This window comes from Poecile atricapillus, chromosome Z (assembly GCF_030490865.1).
Source record: "Poecile atricapillus isolate bPoeAtr1 chromosome Z, bPoeAtr1.hap1, whole genome shotgun sequence".
Classification (NCBI taxonomy): domain Eukaryota; kingdom Metazoa; phylum Chordata; class Aves; order Passeriformes; family Paridae; genus Poecile; species Poecile atricapillus.
Genome location: NC_081289.1, coordinates 40,587,478 through 40,606,116, shown reverse-complemented (window position 1 = coordinate 40,606,116; position 18,639 = coordinate 40,587,478). Strand labels below are relative to the sequence as shown.

Below are 18,639 nucleotides of genomic sequence, written 5' to 3'. Positions count from 1 at the left end.
CATTTTGGTTTGCACATCAGTTCTGTCTGTGCCATGGAGGATAATGGTGCACTGAACCTACCCACGCCTTACAGAGGCTCCCTGGCTCAGATACACTCACAAACAATACAAGTGCAAACACTGTATTTAATTTTTTTATATAAAATTAAATATTTTAATATTTAAAGGCAATTTGTGCATCCTACCCAGCCACCAGTACATCCAAATGTGGATTAATGTAACAAGGCTTCCTGGATGTGTGCACACCTGCAGTAAAGGTGTATGTGAGAACACGGTGCCAGCAGCCCTCAGCACAGCTGGGCATGTACCTCAGCACAGGAAACAAAACCACTGGCCCTCTGCTGCTGCCAAGAGCCTCATGTATCAAGAAAGTGGGGAAAAAAACCTTAAAAATAAACAAGCTAAATATTTCCTGGAGTTCTGACAGAAACCGAGGGGAGAAGGGTCTCAAGTTCAGAGGTTTTTCCATGTGTGAGCAAGGAGTGTCAGTATGTACAAAATTCAAGCTGGTAACATATTTTTAAGAAGACCTAAGTGGATTACAGAATAGCCATTGTCTGCAAGACACACAAAACATACTTTACCTTGGCCTAAAAGCCTCTGCTTGAACTTGAAGCCTTGATACACTTGAACCTTCCCATGTAATGTCTGATTTGGGCAACAGTGTACCTTTTTTTGGTAAACAAAAAGAAAATTAAAAAAAAATAAAATTATAAAAAAACCACCCAATTCCAAACATATCAATATTTGCTTTAGTATAGAGTAAAATCAGTAGAATACCTTAAAGACACACACAGTCAATACTTGCCCTGCTTCCACTAATCAAATATAAAATAGTCCAAATGCCCCTGTAGGAACAATAGTAGTGAAAATACAGTTTTATCAAGAGATTAAATAGGTGGAGATGAACCAGTTTTAGAGAATTTGAGAAGTGAGAAGAATCTCACAAAGTGAAAAGTGAATCTTTTACATGTGATAATACTGGATAACTGTGAAAAGGGACATTTTTCCTAATTTTAGGCATAGACTTTTTTCTCTATTCTTTTCACATGTAGATTTCCCATTTAGTTTTCCCTGTGCAACACACACACACACACACACACACACACACACACACACACACACATACACATGTATGTATATATATATATATTGGATGAGACTCTTGGGTGGTGGGGGCTGGTGTTTGGTTCCTTTTTTTTTTCCCCCTCCACTTTCTGTAAATTGCCTGGGCTTGGTTTTGATTAGTTGTATTATACTGTAAATCAGTCCAGATGTTTCTGTTATTCTGTAATTTGTTGAGTTTTGGCTCAAGTCTTTTTAAGGCTTTTCTTCCCCCCATGTAGTGATTGATTTCAAAGTTAGTTCCAATATTTTTCAACCATTTCCCTCAGTTATAAGATGTAGCAGTCTAAGAGGCAATACTGCTTATTAAAAGTATAGAATGGGAAGCTGACTGTGACTCTTACCAGAAAAGTACAGGATCTTCTCTGAAAAAATATGAGTATATATGCTTAGTAGGTTGTTTAAATTTGTTAAAATATTTATCAGAATTTAAACATGATAAACATGAAGTCTGTGATATAAATCCAGATGGCCGATATCATTGCTGTAAAACACACAGCAGAAGTCTACACTTCAGGCAGGAAATCTTCAGACAATGCAAGGAATTTGCAAATATGGATATGGAGTTAATCTATCTTGCCTTTCCCCCTCCTCTTTAGCTAGAAATCAAAATGTGTGAGAAATAAGTGAGTTTGTACACTTCCATTCTGCTGTGATTGGGGATAAAAAGAAATTATTTTTAATTGAGCACAAAGCTACAGAATGAAAGTTATTTTTCTCTTAACATTCCTTTGATGCTGTTAATCTGTTTGTTTCTTGTATAATTCAGGGATCTGTCTTATAACCTGCTGGAAGATTTACCCTGTTTTACTGCGTGTAAAAAACTCCAAAAAATGTAAGTGCTAAACCACCCTAAAAAGCTTAAAAAGAAGCATTTATGTGTGTTTGAGTATAATTAACTTAGCTATTGCTGGCAAATTTAATATACCCCTGATACACTTGATTGAAGTGGATCATAAGCACAATCTAAAACACCCCAAAGTGCCTTCCAAGTGTCTTTGAAACTGAGGAGATCCTTATTGCCATTTCAGTGACTTGCATCACAATGAAATCGCTGAAATCAAAGCAGACACGTTTCGGCAGCTGGCTGCACTTCGGTCTCTGTGAGTACCCCATAAGATACATTCACACAGGTTCTCCAAATATATGGGCTGTATGATGTCTGCTCATGATGTACCCCAAAAGATCCTTATTTCAGTTTTTTCTCACTATGATCTTTCACCATGAGTCCATAACTGTGAAAGGAGAGCAAACATTGCAAAGTTTAGCATCTGCAGCAATGAATTAAAATATATAAGCTGATAGCCATAAAAACTGTCACTTCTAAATGTTTCTGATGGAAGTGGAGAGACTTACTGAGCCAGAGCTGGTATCTGTTGGCAGGTTCACGTTATCATCAGCTCTAGGGAGTGGGAAATCCTTTTACAGAGAACAGCATCTTAAGATGTGGAGTCCGGTCATGTGCAGGTTTCCAGTTTTCACACAGACTCATATGCTAGAGGAGAAATTTTGTCAGGAAATTACTCATGGTTGTAATTTTTTGCAGAATTGAATCCATACATTTTTTTAAGAGTTGTTTTCAGTCTTTTTGACTTTCCAGGAGTGGTGAAAATTGACATTAGGAAGTTAAGCCTATTGACCATGAGTTTGCTGTTCTTAGTCACATGAGAACATTTTAGAAGACTTAGTCCACATAACCTACCCTTCTTTCTGCTGCCTCAGGAGGCTGTGAAGCAGACTGAAATGCCTTGGGCTGTAGCAGGCATTGAGACATTTTAAATTGTCAGTTTAATAACACCACAACTGATTAACAAATAATGAAAAAATACTTTGCACTATGAGGTATGCAGTAGCTTATTGAAAATATTGGCATGTAATTAATACCTTTTTTATATTTACGCTTCCTAATCAAGTGTTTGAAAACTTCCATATTCACTCAGTGGGTATGTAATTTTCTACTCTCTTTTCTTGTAGGGATTTAGCTTGGAACAAAATTAAAATTATTCACCCCAATGCTTTCTCCTCTTTACCATCTCTGATCAAATTGTAAGTATTTGAATATCTTACACATTCAATTTTGCATTTTTCTTGCAAGAGCATACAAAAATTAATAACTTGGTGCTCCAGCAGAAATTGAGGGTTTCTCTGTTCTAATCATCTGGTCTATTGAATCCATATCTACAATGCCTGCATTCTTGTACTTTCCCAATTCACTCAGGTATTACAGCAAAGCTGCATACAATACTATGTAATGATTTAGGGTCTGTGAAGATTATCAGTGCAATTTCTCTTTTCATTCAATTTATTAGCAGTTAATCTGTTGTAGCAGTGGTAAATATTTCCTGATAGTTGTGTTTCAGGCCTCAGGAATTGGATTAAAAATTAAATAAGAAACTTTTTCCAGAATGCATCTTTATTTCATTGTTCCTCTTTTGATGCAATAGCTTTTCTCCTTCAGTAAGTTCAGCCAGAGCAGTTAGTGGTCAAAACATTACCAGACAGTTTTGCAGACCTTGTTCACAAGCACTTTTCAATGCTTACTAATTTTTTTTCCTACTTCCAACTGTCACTGTAATGCTTTTTTAATATGAATCCCTGAGGCATTGTCTGTATGGGGAAGATGTGAAAAAAAATTCCTCGAGTCATCTTGCTGCATGGTTATCTCAAAAATTTGATGCTGGGCATTTGCTTACAGATAATCTGGTAGCTGCTTAACCTAAATTTGGAGAGGTATTAATTTCTGTTGATGAGCAAAGCCCTCTGAATGATGCACTGACAAATGCCCACAGTTTTGTCTAAAATATCCCTTTTGGAACCCTTATCAAAACCTACCTACTTTGTGATGTGAGCACTAAACTGTAGCTTTGGACAAAAACATACAACAATCTGACATACAACAGTCAGATGGGGTTAAAGAAAAAAGCCCTTGAACACACAAACAGTAACACAGTGTACCAGTGTTTCCTGAAATGGTAGTCTCTAACCTTGGTCCAACTCAAGTCAGTGGTCATTTTTACTATTACAGTAGGACCTGAATTTCACCTTTGGTATTTAATGGTGCTGTGTGCAAGAAAACACACACTAATCCAGACAGGTAGAAGCCCGGTCCATCAACATACCTTATTTTATGTCTAGGCCTTAGATTTCAGTGTATAGTCCAGACTTTCCTGTTCAGCCTTGGACATAAAAGCATTTTGACTGCATCAGACTCCGCTTCTTCCTCCTTGACTGTTAACCATTTGAAGTACTGCAGAGTAGATAATTGTGAGGAAGACTGAAAAGACTCACTGAATAAATGGGGGAGAGAGATCAAAATAGAAAACAGTACCTCTAGACTATCCTTCTTTCACTGCTTTGCCATATCTCCTTGATCACTTACCACTTTTTCATTCTCCTGTTTTACTTTCCCCAAGTTACTTGTCTGTGTTCATCTGCCCTGTTCTGTCTTCCCTCAGCCACTCAGACAAACTTCAGCTTGGAAATGTCATCTCCCTCTGCTCCAGCCCACACCTGTCCTTTCCTGAAGCACACATCTTCTCCACACACCTAACCTGCTCCTTGGGGAGCTTTCAGGGCAGCCATGCCCTGCAGCATCTCACTGAATCTTTTGAACTGTGGGAAGCTGTTCAGCTCCTTTGAATTCATGTAGTCTAGGGAGAAGATTTTGCATTCTTTTGCTAGTCTTGAAACTGCCACTATGAATGTTTTGAGTCAAAATTTGGGAGCAAGGACCCAACTAACTACAAGCTGTTACTGTTAGCTTTCTGCTACACATAAAGGTGAGTACTCCTGAGCAGTGCTGCGGCTTTGCTGCATTCACTGGGGTCTCTGTTTAATACAGTCATCTTTTATTGAGTTAGAAAACTTTAACCTATTTTTTCAATGTGACACTTCTAGCACTGAAAAAAAAAAAAAAAATGAAAACCATAAGCTGATTTTTATTTGCTGTTACGCAGGGATGTGTCATCCAACCTTTTGTCCTCTTTTCCTGTGACGGGGCTACATGGTTTAACTCATTTAAAATTAACAGGAAATCATGCCCTACAAAGTTTGATAACATCTGAAAATTTTCCAGAACTCAAGTGAGTATATCATTAAAACTAATAAGCCACATTTGTGTTCATGTGCAATGGAAGGTGTGTCAGTGTGTAACCCATGTTACTTCGTATTGTCACTCTTTGATCTGTGCCATTAAAACTAAAGCAAATATGATAAAAATGATAGACTTCTTTTATTATGCTCACTTTCAACTGAAGAAACTATGAAGGTTTTGAAATATTAACCCCAGTACTTGCTTAGTACAAGCCACATCTGCTTCCTGGTGATATGTTTCAAAAGCTGTTAAAACAATATCGCTGGCAGCCTAGTGATATGTCCTTCTTCTACTGGACTGTGCTTACAGAACTCCCATTATATGCAATGAGAACACAGCAAATACAAGGGAAGAATATACTGCTGAGAGACCAAAAGATTTCACCTCTTTTGCTTGAACATGATTTTTCTGTAATCTTTTGATTAGGATTCAGATAATACTTTGCCAGTATTACTAACACACTTTGATACTAGTGATTTCTGTGGGTTCTCTGTGATACAGGAAGGAAGTGTCCTCTAAAGATCATTTGCAGCTCTTCTTGTCACTGGATGACCATGGCCTGTATGGAGCTTGAACCCACGACCTTGGCATTACTAGCACCATGCAGTAACCAAATCAACTAATTTCAGGGCCACAGCAAAGAGGGTTTCTGACTTCAGGACATTTGGGAGTTTCCCCTTACTCTCCTTTCATTTTACATTGTAATTAGAAGATGCCAAGTGCAACATACACTTTATCATGTTTTACTGTAAAAAGTTTGGTGTCAGAAAATATGAAACAACTGAACAGTGTGCACATAATTACAAAATCACAGAGTGGTTGAGGTTGAGAGGGACCTTTGAGGCTGTCTTGTCTAACCAGCTGCTCAGGCAGGGGCATCTGGAGCCTGTTGCCCAGGACCACATCCAGACAGCTTTTGAATATCTCCAAAGGTAGAGAATCCATCCTTATGTTTTCACTAGATTTGCCTTTTGCACTGGAAAAGGCCCAAGAGTCCTAGCAGGCAGACAGCTCAAGATGTGAGCATTAACAAAAAGGACTGGAGTGTTTGGGGTTGCCAGTAAGGCGATGACGAATGAAGTGCAGAGCTGATTAAGGCTCTGTGTACAGCAGTGGTGGGATCCACCCTAGGACACTTCTGGGATGGCATGCTAACACAAACTGAGATAAGAGCTGCAAAAAAATGGTTCCAAGGTTAGGAAACAATGCCTTAAAGGTCTTAATAAGCCCAAAAATGGTAGTTTGTCACAGAGGAGATTAGGCAGTGACTTCATCAAGTGCATGGAACTATAACGTTAACATTCAAAGTACTAGAGGCTTAAACCTCTTTTACATTAGAGATCTTGAGATAGGTCTCAGAGGCTAAGGAGAAAGTACCATAAAAATCATGATAGGTTGAGACTGACCTTATATCATACTTTTTCTGTTCTCACTGGCTTTGCACAAATGCTGAGGTAGTTAACAATTCTAAAATGATTAAAATTTCTTTAAAAGTAAACACAAGAAAATTGGTTATTCCCACCTGACAAATACGTAGTGATGCATTTACCATGACCTAGAGGCGTAAGAGGTGCTGCAGTAGTCCTAGAATAATCCATGATTCAACTGAATTATGTATAACTAAGATTTTTTTTTAATTTTTTTTCTTAATATTATATTCTATATTAATTTACCTTCAGCAAAATTGTGTACATTACTCAAATGAAAGTACAGTGTATTTCATCTGGGCAAATTGTTAACAAGGATGTGTCAAACTAACTTAATTCTTTTTAAAAATGTATTCAAAATATGATATTTAGAGTTAACATGTTAATTAATGTTAAGAACAAATTATACTCAGTCAGGAGAGAATAGGGTAAAAATCCTGACCTGCAGCCTGCATGATTTGTACAATAAATCGAGAGGAGGATTTCACACAGGATCACCGCACAGATATTATACAAAGTACCAAATTTGAACAGAGGTCTAAAGCAAAATGAAATCTCACCCTTTGCAATTGTTGTAATTAGCCAGTGGTTACATTAAAGACAAATTTCTGTATAAAAACTTCCTACTCATCTAAACTCATCAAAACAGACACATCAAAGAGTTGAGCATCCCCTTCCCCATCATCAGCAATAGCATTAGTGCGCTCTGCATAGCTGAGCCCAGCCTATTACAGCAAGCCTTGAGGAAGCAAAGTCAGGCTGCCAACCACTCCTTCCATCTTTATCTGATGCTTTGATTCAGTGCTGAAAAGAACTCAGTGCTTTGCTCCATTCATCATGACTGTGCCTTCCTGTTCACCATTAACTCCGCACCTTTGTGAGGGAGAAAACGACCTTGTGTTCTCTGCTGCTTAATCTAAAAACAGAAAAAAGAGGCATTCCTTGCTAGAGGGAAAAAAAATTATCAAGGGTACAGATATCATTAGTAAGATAAGGAGTATATAAAAATAAAGTTAGCCAGTGTTTCTAAGAGAGTTTAATTTGACAAAGTCCAAATCTAATCACACACATCAAATAAGCACTAGCCATAAAAAGGACTGCCTCCAGCACTGTACACCTGAGAGTTCTTTTTTCTTTTTTGTTTTGTCTTAAATGTAGCTTTTGTGAGAAAAAAACTCCTCTGTCACCAAGAAGATCTAATATTTATTTCCCTGCTTTGCAAAGTATGTTTTGTCCTCTGTGATCTGGGTTGCAGCCATTGTGTGCAGTCGGGCTTTGCACACAGATTAAACGGCATTTGCTAATTTAAGGATTATGTGTATATCCTAATAACACAGGCTGGGGAGGGGAAACAAACATAAACTGCTCAGATTTAAGAATGGATGCTAGAAATACCTACAGAGAGGATAAGAAATGGGAGTCTTGCTCTTTAAATATCATCTAAAAGCCATGGATATTTTTGGCTACGTCATCAAAGTTGCGGACCAGTACAATGTGGGAAGTCCACACTTCCAGTGTATGACAGGCCATAGAGCTGTTTGAATAATTAGAGAACAGAATACATTTCTGTCAGTCTCATGTGCCTAAAATATCCACTAACTGTTTATTCCCCCAGCTACATCAATGTCCTTCCAAAGGTCTGAAAACAAAAAGTTTCAGGGATCACTTTGCAGAACTGTCAGTGTTACTTTTGATAATTATTTTTTTCTTGTTCCAGAAAAAGGGAATTTCTGCTTGGGGATTGGGATAGTTTTTATCCCAGATGATTAGCTATGGGTTAGTCTAGTAATCAATGGGTTTTAATAATGATTTATTTAAGAATAATAATAAGGCTTCTGAGTAATGTGTTCAGAAATATTTAATCAAGATAATCTCCTTATGTTAAAAGATGGAATGCAGATGAATGAGTTAGAAATTAAATATTTAAATCTGCTGGCCTGAGGTTGCTTGACCATAGATATTGGTTATCTTGAAATTTTATTGAGTACCCTAAAAATTTTGTATTGATTATTGTGGTTAATTTCTAACAGAAATTTAAGTTTTTAGAGTCTTAATGCTCCCAAATGCACCAATTTAAAAAATCATGTCAGAATTTTTTTAAGATTCTGTTTTTTCCCCTTTGTCCCAAGCTTTTGGCCAGTGCACAAGTTTAAGTCCTGCTGGCACTGGGCCTGATTCAGCTTGATTTCTCTGCAGATTTCCCAGGGGGTTAGAGGTTGCTTATTACACTCATTATGTTAATTTACATGATTAACCTGTTGAAAGTAATCTGATAGGAGGATCTAGTTCTACTTTATTCCTTTCAAGTCAATTCAGAATAACTTCTAATCACCTATTTATCTTTGAACTTTTTGGTTTATTGGGCTTTTGGAATTAAGGTGAGTTGTTAGGTTTTACTATGTGCTATCGGTGAACTGTACAAATTAAATAGCTCTGCTTCCAAAGCATAAAATATATCTATGGAATAGAAGTAGTCTATAGAACTCAGATAGTAGTTCTTCTGTATTCCCCCAGAATTTGTACATCCTCAAAGGAATTAAATTCACAGTGTACCAGAAATGTGCAGTTTTCTGACAACAGCAGCCCTCATAATCATTGGAACTCACTGACATATATTGTTATGAGTTAGGAATAAAAATTATCTTAAAAGAATTAAGAATTCTTGTGTCCTGCAATGACTGTTCTCATTTTTAAGACAATTAATAAAGTAAAACCTTTCTCTCAATGACATTTCACACACAATGCCTGATGCACTCACCTTTTGGTTTAGAACACTGCTTTCTTGATCTTCTGCACAAGAAACAACCTCCTTTTTCCCATCTTACTGTGAAATTAGTTAAATGTGGAAAGAAGTGAATAAAGCTTGATTTCCAAAAGATCTCGTTCTTCCTATAGTGGAGAAATTAAATTTGGGAAGTGTTTTGTTTTTGCTTGGTAGGCAGGTTGTGATCTTCAAATGTGCTTTTTTTTAAAAGAAACAGTTAAGAAAATAACTGTTGGAGAAAGCATTGATTTACACAGCAAAATCATTGAAAATCATAAAAACAGAAATACAGCTCTGGGTGACATTCACTCAAGAGCAAGACATAGATCTCCCATTTTCATGTCTCCTATGAAAACATAAGAAAACTTCAGTATGCCTTTTCTAAAATTAGCCTAGAAACCATCTGCATTCTCAATGAGGAGTATTATTTGTGAATCCTCATTTTGTATTATGACTGATTTTTACCCAGAGATGTTTTTATGTTCAGTTGTGGATATTTAAACTATTTCCTTTGTGTTAACTGTATAGGAGCAGTACCATCCAGTAACTCTGGTGCTTAACTAGTATCATGGCATGCTGCTTTATTCTTCTGCAGGGTCATGGAAATGCCTTATGCCTATCAGTGCTGTGCCTTTGGAGCTTGTGAGAACCACTACAGAATCTCCAGCCAATGGAACAAAGATGATAATAGCAGCATGGATGACTTCCATAGAAAGGATGCTGGACTGTTACAAATTCAAGGTAACCATCATCTCAGGCTTTTAAATCTACCTGAAGGCTCTGAGCATCCTGTGATTTTAAATAAGTCCAAATCTCTTTACAGTTGCAGAGGTGGCCTCTCCATCTGTTGCTCAAGAAAACGTTATTTAAGTATTCCTGTGCTTAGCAACCTCATTATCTTAGGTCTGCCATTCAAAAATCTCACTCACTCATGCACTCATCTTTTCATCCAAATAATAGCTATAATAATGTGTTAAATTAAATCTTCCCTTTATATGAGAGACAGGGTAGTTCAGCTTGTATGTAACTCCACACTAAGAGCAGGCCAGCAAAGATGTAGTTTCTTGCCATTCTCAGAATGGAACACATCCTAGGCTTACCCACACACTTCAGGATGAGTAATAGCCAAAATATGTGGCTACTTTGATGCCACATATTTCATAGAATCATTGAATAAGCTGAGTTGGAAGGAACCCACAAGGATCACCAAGTTCAACTCCTGACCCTGCACAGGGCAGCCCCAAGAATCACTCCATGTGCATTGAGAGCATTGTCCAAACACGATCTCTGACAGGCTTGGTGCTCTGACCACTTTCCTGTGGAGCCTTTTCCAGTGGACAGCCACCTTCTGGGTGAAGAACCTTTTCTTGATATCCAACCTAAACCTCTCCTGGCTCAGCTTCATGTAATTTCCTTGAGTCCTGTCCCTGGTCATGAGAGGAAGAGCTTGGTACCTGCCCCTCTGCCTCCCCTTGTGAGGATGTTGAAGACGAACAAGGTCCCCCTCAGTCTCCTTCAGGCTGAACAAACCAAGTAACCTCAGCTTCTCATACAGCTTCCTGTCAAGGCCCTTCACCATCCTCGTGGCCCTCCTTTGGAAGCTCTCTAATATCTTTAGCTTTATCTCTTTCATGTATTGTGGCACCCAAAGTACCCCTGGCACTTGAGGAGAGGCTGCCCCACTGCAGAGCAGAGCAGGACAATCCCCTCCCTTGCCTGGCTGACCATGCTGTGCCTGATGCCCCCCAGAACAGGGTTGTCCCTCCTGGCTGCCAGGGCACTGCTGGCTCATGTTCAACTTGCCATGGACCAGGACCCCCAGGTCCCTTTCTGTGGGGCTGCTCTCCAGATCCCCAGTCTGTGCACATAAACAGGGTTGCCAGAGAGTTCATTTGTTCTCCAGGGCATGAGACTACTGCATTTGCTTCCCCTTCAGCACTAGGTCTGTTACTTGATCTGTTACATAGGTGTACACATACATTTACACCACTCTATTGCTTTCTGTGCTATCCCTGCTCCTGCAAACCAGTGGGTCTCAGAGTTCAGCAAGAATAGAGCCAAGAATATTTGGTAGTGATAACAATCAAACTTGATTAATTCTTAGTAGTATAGCACAACAGCAGAATTCATATTTTAAACTCCTTCCTAGGCAGTCATCACACTGCAAATTAGGCAATAGAGAATGTATCTGTAAGTTTTTGACTTTTGACTTTTTTGAAAACAGTAATCTGACTGTTTTCAGAGAAGTAAAGATGCCAACTTTTAAAGTAATCCTGAGTACAGTAATTCAAAACCAAGTAGGCATATGTCTGCTTCTGCTCACAGTTCAGCAGGCAAAGGGACGATACCAGGCCTTAAATACCACAGGCATTTTTGCAACTTTTACTAAAAAATTTTCCTGAAAATTGCAGTAGCAGTTCTGTGTTTTTTCTCCCCAACAGATGAACGTGATTTTGAGGATTTTTTCCTTGACTTTGAAGAAGATTTGAAATCACATCATTCAGTGCAATGCTCACCCTCTCCAGGTATGAAACTGCCAGACAGATAGGAATTCAATGACAGTGTTAATAGATATTCGAAATGCAGAACAAACTGTGAATCAGATACTAGACACTAGCAACATGATTTACAGTAATTTTATGAGTTTTATACAAATACACTGCACAATAATATAGTTTTGCATTGAATTCCAGGAAACTATTCAGCCTCATATTCCAATATTCCAGTACTCCATATTCCAATTTTCCAATACTCTATTTCCAATTCCATATTCCAATACTCAATACTCATATTCCTCTATGAGTGTAGCAAAAGTTTTGCCCAGTCACCAAGCAGATACTTACTCTGGGCCCCTTTTCACCATAATTGATACCAAATCAATAAAATGAGAGAGGAAAGACTCTTCTACTAAGATACAGATGATAAAGGTATCAGAATATTTGCTCTCAGTCTTTTGCAAAGCTAAAGTAATTCTTCTGACCATCACAGAGTTATTTTATACGTGAACAACTTGAACAATACACAATTTAGTTCTACATCTGGGAAATACCAAACACTGCATTGATGTTTGCAGTCCCTCACAGAGGACACGCAGCCCTGTCATTTTTTTTGTAGAATGTAGCCAGCCATGGTCATAAGTTTTGTATGTTTGATTCAGCAAACGTTTTCACTAGCCATTATTTCATTGTGAAACATGAACAAAAAAACCCCAAGTGACTGCTTGTACTTCAGCATTCATTTTAAGCCATGATTCTTGTTTGCAACAGCAACTTATAGTAAATTTCTTTAAGTTATATAAAGAGGAATAGAAAAGGCAGGAAGCCAAAGAATAGTTATTTGACTGTCACATATTCTCCAGTGGCCTAAATATAATTTCTGAGTTCATCAAAACATTGCTGTCTTCAAGGTAAGTTATTACCAGACCTGAGAGAAATTTTAGCTTGGATTTTTCAAGTAGTATCTTAGAAAAACTTGCAAACTGGCACAATAACTCCTTGTGTTTACGTAATGGCAATGGCCATTGTTGTAGGGAGGTCATTTCAGCTGCAGGGTTTATGTCTTCATGGCAAAGCACAGGCCACTATGAGGGGCTTGCTCTGCTGGCTCATACCAAGACACATAAGGTTTCTCTAACTGCAGAGCATTCAGCTTCAACTGCACAGCATATTCACCTCAGTTTCATGAGAATGTATAGCAAACTTCAGTCATAATGACCTGACTTCAGACACAGGAGATCCAAAAAGGCAGCACCCCCAAACACAAAGAGAGACACAATTTTCTTGGACTGTGTAATGACGTGTTATAAGGTAGCTGAAGTACATCTGTCTGTATCCATTACATCGTGCTTCACCAGGACTCATTAGGAACCTGTTTTAAGTTAGTGAGAGGTAACATTTCCAGCTTTTTTCACATACTGACAAATATCACAGCATTTCTTAAAACTACAAGAGTTGACATTCACATTGCAGTAGTACTGCCAGGCATGAAAATAAACCCATAGGACTAGTCATGATTAAGGACAAAAACTCATGTGTGCCACTAATGCAATATGCATCACACATTTAGCAGCATGTTACAGATTACTTCAAAGAAAGACCAAATTTTCAGCTCCCTTTTTAGACTAAAATTCACTCTTTGGCTGTGCTGAGAATATGCAAGAAGCATGAACTTTAGTGTCTTAGAAAGCACAAGGGTTGGTTTTTTTTGTTTACATGGGCTTCCCTTACCCTTTTTATTTTGGCATTTCAGGTCCCTTCAAACCGTGTGACCATCTGTTTGGTAGCTGGCTGATCAGAATTGGCGTGTGGACCATAGTGGGTTTGACCTTTGTTTGCAATGCACTGGTGTCCGCTACAGTTTTCAGATCTCCATTGTATATGTCCTCCATAAAACTTTTGATTGGTTTAATAGCCATTGTAAATGCCCTGATGGGTCTGGCCAGTGGAGTACTGGCTAGTGTGGATGCATCCACTTTTGGTAGCTTTGCTCGGTATGGAGCACAATGGGAAAGTGGAATTGGTTGCCAAATAACTGGTCTTCTCTCAATTTTTGCTTCAGAGGCTTCCATATTACTCCTTACCCTAGCTGCACTCGAACGTGCGTTCTCTGTAAAGCATGCTGCAAAGTTTGAAACAAAATCCTCCATTGCTAGCGTAAAAATTGCCACTTCCTTTTGCTTTATGTTGGCACTAATCATTGCAGTGATTCCCCTTCTCACTGGAAGTGAGTATGGAGTTTCTCCGCTTTGTTTGCCGCTCCCATTTGGAGAGTCCACTGCTATGGGCTACATGGTAGCCCTGGTATTGCTGAACTCCCTTTGCTTTCTGGTAATGACTGTTGCTTATACAAAGCTCTACTGTAGTTTAGAAAAGGGAGAGCTAGACAACATTTGGGATTGCTCTATGGTCAAACATATAGCCTTGCTACTTTTTACTAATTGCATTCTTTATTGCCCTGTGGCCTTCTTATCTTTTTCCTCCTTACTAAACCTCACTTTTATCAGCCCAGAAGTGATTAAGTCAATACTTCTAGTGATTGTCCCACTGCCAGCATGTCTAAACCCACTGCTTTATATACTTTTCAATCCACATTTTAAAGAGGATTTGGGAAGTCTGCGAAAGCAAACTTTGATATGGAGGAGATCAAAACATGCTAGTCTGATCTCTGTGAATTCAGAAGACATAGAAAAGCAATCTTGTGACTCAACACAGGCACTGGTAACCTTCACGAGTGCCAGCATATCATATGATATGCCCACCAGCAGTTCACTAATGCCACCCTCTTATCAAATGACAGAGGGCTGCAATCTTTCGTCAGTTGCATTTGTTCCCTGTCGCTAGTTGCAGAAACAGTACAAAAAATACCTCTGTTTACAAATTTTTTAATCCCAAAAGTAAGTGTGGATGTGTGCATATGGGTGTAGAGAGTGCCTCTAAATTATTATGACACACCTCAGAAAACAGACAACGACAAAACTTGCGGCAGGATGAAAATCCAATACTTGATTCTGCTCAGCCTGCTCCCGAAATGCTGAGATGAAGAGAGGAAATTAAAGCTGCTGAAGTTTGAGCAGTTGTATCAGCTGTTCTCATTTAAAGTAGCACTACTCAGAAAGGGCATCAGTTTTGGTTGAGAACAAAATAGCATATTAAATTTGTATCATTTTTTCAAAGTATGACCTGATGTTTTCAGGGGTTGGGTTATTTTTTTCCTGTTTATTGCAATTTGGTTTTAATAATAGTTTTTCAGTGCCATGATTGTTTTTGTAAGCATCTGTGTGTGGCCTTTGTTCAGCAAGGTATCAAGAACAGAAGAGTAGTCCTGCTCAAGTCCTAAAGGCTTCTGCAGAACACCCTTTGATGAAGTTCCATGATTGATAAAGCTGATTAAATGGTTTAACTGGCATTGGGTTTGGACTTAGGAAGTCATTTAACTTGACAAAACAATTTTAATTGTCAGCAAAAGCTAGAAAATTAACATGATGTGAAAGAAGATAATCAAAATCCTGTTAAGCATTTAAAATGTAATTGTAAATGGCAAGGCATTGTCACATGGATTTTTTTCTTATGAGGTTCTGTACAATTGGGTCCTGAATTGCTTTCATGCCAGTAGAATTACTCCCAGAATTACTGATGATAAAATTGGCAGATGACTCATTTAATTTGAAGGTGGAAAATGCTACATGGAAAGTCATCAATATAAAAAAAAAAATGGCATGCTGAGAACTATTAAAGGACACCAAGGGCACTCAGACAGAAACATTCATTTAAGGTAATTTGTCTAGGAACAAAAACTGTAATCCTGCTCATGGCGTGGTCTCTGTCTCATGAAACAGTGATTTTAGAAAGCTGCTAATTCACATTCACTAGTCAGTTGAAGATTTACAGGTCACTGTGTCCTCTTGGATAAGGATTACCAATATTCTTAGCCAAGGCAATACCAAGTAGAATTGAAGAGGTTGTGTAATTGTGTTCTTAGCACTGATGCAAGCACTCCCAGGATATTTCAAACACTTACTGCATTCACATGTTGTAAAGAACATTGTGAAATTGGAAAGAATATGAATATCATAAATTTAACAGAACTTAAGAAATAAGTGATTTAATCAGAGTTTATAAGTAGCATTTTCTAGGATACAGTAGTTTGAAGGCAGAGGACTACTCATCTGAGAGGAGAAAAATCTGGTATAGTCAACTGGAAATTTGCGTTAGGGATATGCAGCATAGAAATAAAGGTGAAAATTGTTGATAGAGTTGGTCATTAGCTAGTGAAATTACTGTCACCAAAAATCCTTGAATTCATATTGGATATATTGCCAAAAAAGATACTGGAGCAGCTGTTGAAAGTCAGGGACTTCTGATGGCTTTAGTTTAGGAAAAGACTTGATTAGGTTAACAGAGTTCTTTGACTTTAAATCTGTTAATACTTTGCTGAATAAAGGCATATATGTTTACACATCAGAAGCATCCTAGTTAAAAGAAGAGACTTCAGGTCCTTGCCAAGTCTACTGTTAAGATATCTCAGAGCCACCTAGAATATAATTCTTTGACCTCGTCCAAGCCATCAGGGGATATTCCAGTATTCTTTTCTCAGAGTTGGCACCTTTTACTTAAGTAAGCTGATTATTCAAGACAGAAAAATGCACAAATTTACCTATTTTTGTTGTTGTTGAAAAGAGCTCCCTGAGGAGTAACATTTAATAGCCCAGTTAATGGCCACTCAACCTCCAGGTGAATGAGACTAATTTTTTTACATTAGGAAGATTAGGCTAGGCCCAGCAATTAAGGTAATCCATTACAGATGATCTCTGTTGTTCATCTGTTCCTGTACATAAAACTTCCTGGGACTCCAAGGATGGATTTTCACAATGAAGAATTTGCTGCCAACAATGCATATGCCTTAATTTTCTTGTCCATTCACACTGGCATTTTTTTAGTTTTGCAGTTACAGATGGCATCAGTTGACTTTGGCTGACATGTTCATCCTTCAGGGAAAAGAAATTAATCAATTCTGAAATTATGTATGATAAAGTCAGCTGAGTACTTATCTTAATCCTTTATCTGTTGTGGCTTTTGAAGCAGTGCAGCACACAGCTGCAGAAACGATGCCTGAAACCAGTTTGGATTAAACAGAGGATCAGTCAACCATTGCACAATACCTATTACCATGTTTACTTAGCTTTAATTTAACTGGGGTCCATCTGTGCTGCTCTGCTTAATGTCAGTGAGGTTCCTTTCAGCTTGCTATATTTAAGAAGTCTGTAAAGAAATTTGAGAAGCAAAATAATGTTATAATTCTAAGGACTAATTAAAGCTTCTTTTATCAGAACTTTTTTAGCTTGCAGAAGGTCCTAAAGGCTTTGTGTCTTATTTTTATAAGCATGTTTGAAATATTTTGATCAGATATTTTTAACTTGAAATTGTTAAAATTCATTTATTAGATTTTTAAAGTAAAATGTGTAAATATAGAACTGTATTTATTATTACAGTGAAATGCAACTACAGTAAAGGACATGAGATTAAGCCTTGTACAGTTTCATATTGATATTTGCTATATTTTCTGCTCATATGTTACTAGATGCATTATCTGTAAATAATATAATGTAAATGTGTAGTGATTGTAAATAGGTGACATGCTTTCTTTTCTATCAGTGTTCAGAACATATGTAAGTTGTAATAAAATGTGACTACACAGTAAAGAGCATTTAATCAATCATGACCTTACACTTCACAGAATGGTGTGCACTCTCAATTAATCCTTTCCAAGTTATTGTAATACTTACACTAACCTCCCTAAATGTGTGTAATTCTTGACAAAATATAAGTTACAGATTGTGTGCCATAAAAATTTATATGAAGTACTTGAAAGAAAGAGGTAAAATACCAATGAAGCAAAAACTCTCAGAAAGCAATTGTTTAGTCAGGAATTCATATGGCAAGTAATGAATTACAAAGATTTTTTTAAAAAAAAGTAGAATTGTCCTGTATTTAAATGGATTTTAGAAGAGCATGCAGGTTCCCAGGATAGATGAGGCCGCTTTGGGGAAGGTCATTTCAGCCAGAAGGGCCTTTGCAGAAGAAGTAGGTTTGTTGGGTGAGTTTTAGAATAGTCTTACTGGGATAGGACAGGAGCAGAAGAGAATGGGAATAAGAAAGTCATTAATTATCTTTAGAAGCAAAAAACCAGAAATGTGACAAAGAGCATAGGGGAGTGAATAACTCAGGGAAGAAAGAGGCCTTCAAGAGACAGGATGCAAATGGGTGGAGTTTTATGAGATATTAAGAAGCATGATGGAGTTTTGTGAAGAATGGGGAGCTCAGAATGGATACAAAAAGATGGAAGTGTTGTGATGGCTAAGGACATTGAAATAGTGAGAAAACAAGCAAGTAAAGATGATTTCATATGCAAGTGTGTACCAGACAGTGTAACCAATATTAGAGCCAGGAACCATAAGGAAGAAGAATGAAATTGCATAATTTTAGGAGGAAGATAGTACAAGTTGAGTAATGAAGGAAAAGAGAATACCTACAAAGGAAGAATGAGCTGGCAAGTGAAAGCCTCAGTGCAGAGAGGAAAAACAGACACCAAGGTTATACATCTTTATATGTGGAAGAAAGGCTTTTACTAATTCACATACCAAATAGTGAGCAGTCATGCTTGAAGTCACAACTTCAGTGTTCTGGGCAATGTGCTAGCATGCATGCACCAGGGACTTCTCTCTGAAAGCACTC

At 37.8% G+C, this 18,639-nt stretch overlaps 1 protein-coding gene across 1 annotated transcript in view; it reads left to right on the top strand.

Moving 5' to 3' along the window:
• LOC131572570 (leucine-rich repeat-containing G-protein coupled receptor 5-like) overlaps window positions 1-17,463 on the top strand; it is a 90,706-nt gene extending 73,243 nt beyond the window's left edge. The window contains exons 8-14 of the mRNA XM_058825819.1: window positions 1,895-1,960; window positions 2,157-2,228; window positions 3,100-3,171; window positions 5,082-5,207; window positions 10,005-10,150; window positions 11,851-11,934; window positions 13,658-17,463. Coding sequence (XP_058681802.1) covers window positions 1,895-1,960; window positions 2,157-2,228; window positions 3,100-3,171; window positions 5,082-5,207; window positions 10,005-10,150; window positions 11,851-11,934; window positions 13,658-14,748 — 1,657 coding nt within the window. The 3' untranslated portion in view covers window positions 14,749-17,463. The remainder of the gene's footprint in view (window positions 1-1,894; window positions 1,961-2,156; window positions 2,229-3,099; window positions 3,172-5,081; window positions 5,208-10,004; window positions 10,151-11,850; window positions 11,935-13,657) is intronic.
• Window positions 17,464-18,639: the final 1,176 nt, after the last annotated feature.